The sequence below is a fragment of the Bidens hawaiensis genome, unplaced genomic scaffold (assembly GCF_021521415.1).
Source record: "Bidens hawaiensis isolate Kalapana, Puna unplaced genomic scaffold, B.hawaiensis_p1.1 tig00036444_1, whole genome shotgun sequence".
In the NCBI taxonomy this organism is placed as follows: Eukaryota; Viridiplantae; Streptophyta; class Magnoliopsida; order Asterales; family Asteraceae; genus Bidens; species Bidens hawaiensis.
The window spans coordinates 81,722-90,787 of record NW_027496373.1 but is presented as its reverse complement, the minus strand read 5'-3'; the positions used below and the strand labels follow the sequence as shown (position 1 = coordinate 90,787).

Below are 9,066 nucleotides of genomic sequence, written 5' to 3'. Positions count from 1 at the left end.
TCTAATTCTATCTTACTGTCCTTAACCATTCTCATTATTCTAACCGAGGTCTCACTCGCGGTTTCTACTTTAAAAGTTTCAGGCACACGACAACATTTCAATTTTGCTAACTTACTAAATGTCGTAGCTACAAAACTTCTATTCGCACCTGAATTAAACAATACGGAAGCAGAAATACCTTTCACTAGAAACGTACCTGTCACAACGTCAGGAATCTGTCTGGCTTGTTTCTGAGTTAACATGTAGGCTCTGGTCCTTGGCCTTACTTGTTCAGCATCTTTCTTCTTACTTTCTCCAGCTTCACCGCTCGTGCAAGCCCTTGCTAGGTGACCGGTCTGCCCGCACCTATAACACGTGGGCTTTGCATGGAAATCCTGAGCAAAATGCCCCATCTGACCACATTTGTAACAAGCGTTTGACCCTAACTTGCATTCCCCGCCATGGGACTTTCCACACTTGTGACACACGTCAGAACTAGTACCCCACTTGCATTCTCCAGCGTGCATCTTACCACAAGTCTTGCACGACCTCTTCTCCACACCCTCTGTCTCTTATCTCTAGGGTTCCATATTTTTTCTCGCCAGTTTTGATTTTGTATGTCTCTTAATATGTTATGTATGCATAATGTCATATAGAAAATTTATTATACAATTCAATTTTCTGAAGGGCTTACTTGACTATTTTGATCATAACTACTTAGGTATTCAATAAGTACTGCAATATGATTAATGAGGGTCTTGAGCTTATTTTACTTAAATGATTGTATTTTTTTGCTCTATTTGCGTATAAAACTAAAATGAATGTTAACTCCTAATCAGACTTATTAAAACAAACATGTCGACTACGTCATACTGTGCTATTGTTGCTACTCTCTCTGTTGTAATAGGTTCATAGGTTTATTTTATATTCATGTTTTCAATTACCATCAAGAAGATTTGATCAACATGAATATCATGATAAAAGTGATCAATGATTGTTGGTCATTGAAGCCAAGGTCTGTGTGCAAGGACCCCACAAAGGATTATTATTACAAGAAGATGAGAAAGGGGATGGGTCAGTAAGTTGGGCTGTTATAGTTTTTTAAGCACATAACTAGAATTTTGGATTTTGTACATCGACGAAACATTGACCTGAACGAAGACCAGATGGTATGCCATTGTCAGGGTCACGGACTGCATTTATTTCAGTTCTAGTTTGGTCCACGATGCTTTAGTTTTATACACACATCACCATGGAATGAAACAAGTTCTATAAATACATTGTCATTCACATACCAATATACCATAAATGTCTAATTAGCTGATGCAGAATACACTTGAGAGGTTTGATTCAAAAAACAGATCGCAAAATAGTTGGAACTTTTGATAGCCCAAAAACTAACAAATTCTAATATTTCTTAATGAGGTAAAAAAGAATCAAACCACTTGATAGTAATTTCTTTTGAATCAATGATGCTTGTTATTCTTAAAAAAAGGAACTGGGAGTTTCTCTAGAGCCGCCATGATTTCATTACCTGCCTTTTCACCATAAGCATCCACCAAACCTTCATTCCTCTCATACAACAATGGTGCACTCAGCATCAGCACAAACACTGATCCATATATACAAATAAATGAGTCAATTTCGGTTATGTACATTTTAACTAACAAGAAATTCACGGGTTTGGGTTTAGTGTAAACCGGCGTGAGTCAGTTTCGGGGTTGAACAAGTGAACACGTTTTACTCAATGGCCGTGTTCGGGTCAAGCGTTCGTATTCGTAGGCTGACCCGCTTAAGTTAACTAGGAATGATTACTTTTTTTACCAAGTACTGGTACCAAATTGATACCGACCAAACACCATCATTTTTCATGTTTTCAGTTTCAGTACTTTTCAATATATTTCAATGATACCAGTACCGATCAGCACTAAATTGACAAAGTATTCAGTTTAAACTTTCACCATTTATTTACGTTTTGATTTTTTTTAAAAGTGTTTTAAGTAACAACTTAAAACTATTTTCGTGTTTTTATTCCAACATTTTAATTTTAAACATAATTGTAAAAGCTTAGAGCTTTAAAGTATCATTAATTTGTAAAAATAAATAAATAAAACACTTTTCAGGTTAAACAATTCATGTTCGTGTTAACCTGCGAATACATTGTCGTGTTCGGGTTCATATCGGTGACACGATGATGCTGTTCGTTTGAAATTTTCCAGTCCGTGTTAGGTTTAAAGATGTCGTGTTGGGGTTCATGTGCAATTGAACTGAACAATTAAAGATGTTAAAAATACGAACTTACAGATATACACAAGGGTCAAAAACTCGAACCAACCACCAATCACAGAGACCACCCACAAGGCCAAAATCACCTGTATAACCACAATTTGTTTTTGCAGTTACAAGTAGTAAAAATGAATAAAGAAAGAAAGATATTAAATACATTGAGGCAAGTAATTAATTATAACTAGAAAGATACATACACTCATAAACTTTTTCAAGTCCCTCCCGGTAGTCATTTCCCTCAAATATAAGCAGGCCTGATTAATCTGATCTTTTACAATGATAGCAATGCAATCACATAACTCTTGGGATAATCTGATATCAGGAAACTTTGGAGGGGACCTATAGAATTATTATTAATAGTAAAATCATTATTATTTGAAATCGTTCAAATATTGAAAGGTAATGAACTCACTTGTTAACAAAGGAAGACAGATTGGACCACAAGAACAGTATGGCCAGAGTAAGTATTAGAAAGTGGCACAAAAATGGAAGAAGATGGTATCCAATCCACTCAAACAGAAGCCATATGACAGTTGCAGAAACAAAAATGGCACCTGACAGTTGCTTTTGTCTCCATAGTAAAATATCAGCAGCTAAAATCAAAACGTAATCGACCATAAAATGATGGATTGTAATAAATTGTGTTAAGTGTCAACATAATTTGGCATTTTTACAAGGTGAGTTTAATAAGATACAACAACATATGCTTCTTCAAAATAATAATAGGATAATCTGATACATGAATATAATAACCTTATGAAACCTTATCTATTACTTAAAAGATCATCTATGGAGAATTGTGATCCATTTTATACATCAGCGGATCCAAAATTTTTTTGTCAATAAGCAAAAAAAAAAAAAAAGCTATTTGGTTAAAACTAGTCAACCAAAACAGTAAAATGGGGCCATTTTTGGGTTGGTTAAGGCTAAAAAGGGTAGCAAATAAAAGGAAAGTTAAATACATCATTGCCATATTTGCAAGGGTTGAGCTTCTAATTTCTTAAATTCATCTTTTTAGCTCAAAAGTTGAGTTATTTTCTTTTAGTTCATCATGAAACATGAGGTACTAAGATATTTATGCATATATACGTATATGTGTGCATAAATGAGCTTTGGATTTTCAAAAGATTATATTTTTCCATAACAATAAAGCTAAACTCTTGTCACAAATTTTACCTTTACCTGAAAAAAGCATTATTATTACGGCTGGTACATAATAAAAGTGTAAATCAAAGAACAATATATTGTTTTTTTTTACAAATTTAGTGATTTAATAGTTAAATTTCAAAGATGGATCAAAATTAATTTCGTGTCTAAATTTCCAGCATCGTTTAACTATACACAGTGTTGTAGAACTCATTAGACGCTAATCGAGCGGTGAGGTAGGGATTAACTAGCGATTAATCGTGTTTAATAGGGATAATCTGAATGTAATTTTTCAAATATAAATATACCAAGTTTTATATATAAAATTTTCAATTTTGATAGATTTTGACCAAATTGTGATTATTGGAGGCCACACTCAAAATTTACAACCATAACTATACATGATTTATGCCCATGTTATGAACTTTAACGGTCCAAGCCCAGTTTACATCTATGAGACCACAATGGACCCAATCAAGCAGGCCCAATTCAAATGTTCGTGAAACCCAAGAAGGAAAACTGATAGAAACGGCTTATAAGCGCGGTTAGAAGGCAAGAATGAATATTGTTAAAAGTTGGTTGTGATATTCTCATCCCTCCTTCTATAATCTGTTTCCCATCTACTTCTTTGTTATCGTTTGATTACTCATTGTAGTCTTTCAATTGAATGAATCGAATCACAAGTAATTACTTCTCAATTGGTTATTTCTTTGTTGTGTTAATTTGAGTACACAACAGCTTAACCGGTAACAAAAATATCAAATATATGAAACATACTAAAACAAACACATCATCGAACGGGACAGATCATATTAGCGATTCAATAATATAAAAATTAAGAACGGTTGGAAGAAATTTACTTTTTCCGGAACCTAGAGCAGCATGAAGAGGTTTCTGACGACCAAACAGATGTCGCTTTCTGGAAACTGGTCGGTTCTCGTCTTGTAACTCTTCGATCTTGGTCTCCGTTGCCGCCATTATCTTATCTTCGACGGCCGTATCTAACATATTTCACTCTACAGATATAAAATCACGATCATCTTTACGTACTACTAATTAAATTATATATTGTGAATTGAATAGGTATAAATTAAAGATGAATTTGCACAAAATAAAAATAAAATGTTTGTTCTTACCGTATGCTGAATGCAGAATGTTGTTAATTAACGTTTTCTCCGGCCAAGTGAAAGTTTCTGAATGGAGGGAATGAAACCAACTCCATAATAAACGTAACCGAATGTACGGAGGAAGGTTTAAGGTAGGTCTAACTTTAGCTCCTTCATCTATTGGTTTGTGTCACTACAAGTCCCTAAAACAAAACCTATATTTTGAAGTTAACTTTTTTTACAACGATCTACGGTATGAATGCGTGGTCGCAAGTCGGCTTGTGCTTTGAACTTTGGACCCCCACCCTAGAGAGTTACTTTTGTTCTGAAAGGCATAACCCCTGGTTCTTGGGTCCTCGGAGGAACATTCTGATCCCCTAACGCCACTTAACATCAGTTATTCAGTTGCGCTGCCACAAGAGCCGAAACCCTCGACCAATTTTCATTTGTAACGTGCCATAATGTGTGATTGTAAGAACAGACCATAGGAGGTGTGACTGTAATTTGTAAATGGTCTTAGTGGATACGCGTTTAAATATGCGACTGTATTTCTTATTTTTAGAATGATATACGTAGTATTAATAATAATGTGATACAAATGCTATACGTGACACAAGTATATGCATCTTAACATAAGTATAGTTGTATATTCTTCGATCATAAGCAATAGTGTTTAACAAATAAACAAATAAAAGCAAATTAATGTGTAAATGTTGGACACAAGAATCATGGTTGATATATATGCAGATAAAAATCGTGTAAAAATTCAAGGAATTTGAAGAATCAATTCAATACTAAAACACGTGCAATGGCATGCATTTCGTAAAAAGTAAGTTTTTAAAATTCTAAAGGGTCAATTTCATATAATAGTAACCAAGTTTTAAAAGTGTTTTAATTAGGTCACTCAACTTTCATATTTTATTAAATTAAAAGTTTTAACATGTTTTTTTAACACTTTTAATTTTTGTTTCACATAGAAAATCTTTTTATCTTTCTTTTATGTTGACGTTGAGTGGCGACGTGGATTTTATTTTTTATTTTTGATTTTTAATAATTAACGTTTTTATTTTTTTATAAAATATAACAACCTATATTGCAAATTTCGACCCCCGCATCTTATCCTCCATTTCTTTCTTAACAAACAAAAAAATCGGTGAGGCTCGATTTGAAGATTTTTTGACCCGATTTGAGAAAAATATGCATGAGTGACCTAATTGGAACACTTTTGAAAGTTGGTTACTATTCTATGAGACTTCCCAATGATAAGTTTTACAAAATTGGCAGTATCCGTGAATATAAAATGAACTCGTGAATATCAATTATTTATGGTGAGTTCATGCCATACATTTAAGAACAATTTATAATTACCTATTTGTGTCCTCACTAGAGGAGCTACTGATGAAGACCAAGACTCCTATAGATAGAAGATGTCTTATCTCAATTTAAGGCGAAAATGTCGGGCATGAACTGATTGTTTATAGTTTACAAGATACTATCATGCAATTTAATATGTGATAATATCTAATTAATTTTTTCATTACAAATAACATTTAAGTACATCAAGTAGAAATAAATTACAAAACAAGAACAAATGATTCTTGAATAAGTTTTAATCTTAATTGCCATCGCTATGTGTTCTTCACCTTGGTAAACAATCCAACCTAATAACCTGTGCGTACAAATATAATAGGTTTGTCAACACGAGTTTGAGTGAGAAAAATCTCCAGTTTTGACACTAAAAATAATATATATATATATATATATATATATATATAAGAAAACCGCAAAACTGTTATTTGTGAGTATAAACATTCAAACCATAGCATGTAAATATTGCAAACAAATAATGATGTGTGGGTTAAACCGTTGCCATGGGAATCGGGAGTTGGCTACCATGATAGAATAATTGAGTTGTCGGTGAAATAATTGTCATGCGATCGAACGTCGGCCACTACGGAATGATGTGATTATAATGATAAATGATGGACCTCGCCGAATGTGATAAATAAACACATAAACAAATAGCAAGTAACATGTAATCATTTAATTTATACATAGCACAAATATTAATAGTTTGCATTTGAGAATATAATACAATGTGTAAATTAATAGTTGGTACGCATAAGTCCACAAAAGTTTAAAAACATATAAAATAAGGGAGTGATTGCTCACCTGATTAGATAAACAAAAGTCAAAGGATGATGCGAGAAAGTAAACTTTTAAACCCTTCGGGATTCACCGACAATGAATCCTAGTTAATAATGATAATATAAGTTAATTGTAAATAATATAACATGTATAATGAATATAGTATTTTGGCGCGATTTGAATTATGCTTGTGATTAGAATGTTATTGATCAAACAATTGATTCCCGTTCATTATTTTGGCAAAATCAATATTATTGTTTGTCATACAATTATAAGGATAATTACTTTTATTAGTTATAAAATCTCCTTATACTAAACATAAGAAACATATAATCGAATTTGTAAATAATTAGTTTAAGTAAATAAATAGGAGTTGAGATATAATATATTATTAAATGTTTATATAGTTATATATAATTTATAGTAATAAGATGAATATTTACATGGATAATTAAAACATATTATTCAGAAAAGCTTGAAGGTCACCAAAGACCTAAAGATGTTACAAGAGCTTTACTGTACATATTCATCTAAAGATGATAGTGGTGGCCATCTTCAAAAGCTTTAAATTCAAGCTTTTAGACTACTTAAAGGTATATCACAAACCACTGAAGAGAAAAGTGCATACAAATATACAATCCAAAAGTAGTAACCACCCAAAGACATCAATAAGCTTAGCTTCCATTCCCAGACCCTGGCGTGTATCTGCTTCTTTATGTTTGAATATGTTCCATTGAGTATTTGGTTTATGATTGTTTACAATTTAAAAAAGATTTCAGCTATTTAGACTTTAGCATCATAGGATATTGAAGAAACCGTTTAGGCTGTTTGACAGCATGGTGGTAGTTGAGCTTCATTCCAACTCTGATATTCAGTCAAAAATGCAATCAATGGCCAACATCAGTCAACTTTGGCAGTAGCAAATCTTGAGCTTTGGGTGCTGCCATACGCCCTCACAAAACGAGTTAAGATTAACAATAAACGGGACATGCTAATTTGGTTTCATTTTGAGTATGTGATTAAGTTTTTTTTATCTTTTTTTCAGTTTCTGTTTGTATACCCTCCTGATAAAGTACAGGGATCTCCCTTCATTCAGCAACCTGTTGGAGTCGAGGTTGGACAACATTAGTTTGACATTTCTTGATTTTGTATTGCTATCTTACGATTTCAAACTCAGTAACCTAAAACTTTGTATTTTTTTTTAAGTTGGATACTTTCAGATATGTATTAAATATTGTTATTTGTGATTGCAGGTTAATGTTGTTGAAAGAACTCCATGTATGAGTGAACTTCATAAAATACTTCTCAGGTACATGCTAAATGAAAAAAAATCTCATTATCACACTGTTTCAATTATTTTCATTGCTATAATTAAATGAAAGTTATGGTTTCACAGGTGGATGCTTATATTCAACAACTTGACCAGTATATTAAAAAGTTTGAACAATAGCGGCGAATCGATGAGGTAGATTTTGTTTGGTTATTTTTTTTCTAAATCTATTATAAACAGATGTTTAGTTATGGTTGTAAATGAATAGAACGCTTAGCGAACCGTTCGGCGTGATGGTCATTTACGTTCGTTGAAGCAAACCGGTCAAGACGTTGATCTAACAGCTGACATTTTGGTAGTTATGTTGACTATTATTTTGACATTTTGTTTCACCATTGTTTGTGGAACGAAAGGTGTCCACATGTTCTTTTAATAATTTTATTTATTATCTTATTTTTATAATTTGAAACCAACGCCTGCAAGTCTGCAACTTAACACCTTAAAATTTTAATTTATGTTGTGCACGTAGATGGGGTTTGGTGAAGTTGCTGAATCTTTGGTAGCTCAAGGTCTAAATGTTGTTGCTCTTGATGGAGGTAGAACTCAAACTGAAAGAGGAGGTGCTTTGCGCGATTTTAACTACGGTCCCGCTAATATTTTTGAATGCCAGAAAACTTATAATATTTAATTAGAATATTTAAAACTTATTATTTTGAATTTTTTCCTTAGCCTGCACTTTGATTTTCAGGTTGCGACTAATGTTGCATATCGGGGCCTAGATGTTATAGGATTACTTAACCTCGACAATCCAATGGTATTTTTACTTTATTAATTTATATGCAATACGGAAAGTTGGTAATTTCTTTTTACAGGATCAGAAGTTCGTAATTTAAAAATTGGAAGAATTGGTTGGCTGCAAAATGTTTGTTCACAATTGAAAATCTCAAAGATTTTGATATTGTTGACTTTGGTTTTTTTGCAAGGTTTACTTTTTTAGTAATTCCGACATTTTTCGTCAAAATTGACCAAAAAGTAAGCTGGCTGGTCAACTGTGAATTTTGACCAAGTCAACGCGTAGATCTTTTTTATACAAATTTTACCGTTGACAGTGCTTAAACCAAAAGGTCAACT

General features: G+C 32.7%; 1 protein-coding gene across 1 annotated transcript; it reads right to left on the bottom strand.

Annotated features, from left to right (window-relative positions):
* Window positions 1-1,445: 1,445 nt before the first annotated feature.
* Window positions 1,446-4,419, bottom strand: LOC143588559 (reticulon-like protein B5). The gene is made up of 5 exons (XM_077069530.1): window positions 4,272-4,419; window positions 2,678-2,858; window positions 2,463-2,604; window positions 2,282-2,351; window positions 1,446-1,591 (listed from the first exon to the last, which is right to left on the bottom strand). The coding sequence occupies exons 1-5, from the start codon at window positions 4,417-4,419 to the stop codon at window positions 1,446-1,448; spliced, it is 687 nt and encodes a 228-aa protein (XP_076925645.1).
* Between the last annotated feature and the right edge of the window lie 4,647 nt (window positions 4,420-9,066).

Excerpts from the sequence above, each read along its gene's own strand:
- LOC143588559 (XM_077069530.1), bottom strand. The coding sequence starts at position 4,419 with ATGTTAGATACGGCCGTCGAAGATAAGATAATGGCGGCAACGGAGACC. Across the intron at positions 2,859-4,271 it reads TGCTCTAGGTTCCGGAAAAA|CTGCTGATATTTTACTATGG; the intron begins GTAAATTTCTTC and ends TTTTGATTTTAG. Across the intron at positions 2,352-2,462 it reads ACTTGAAAAAGTTTATGAGT|GTGATTTTGGCCTTGTGGGT; the intron begins GTATGTATCTTT and ends GTGGTTATACAG.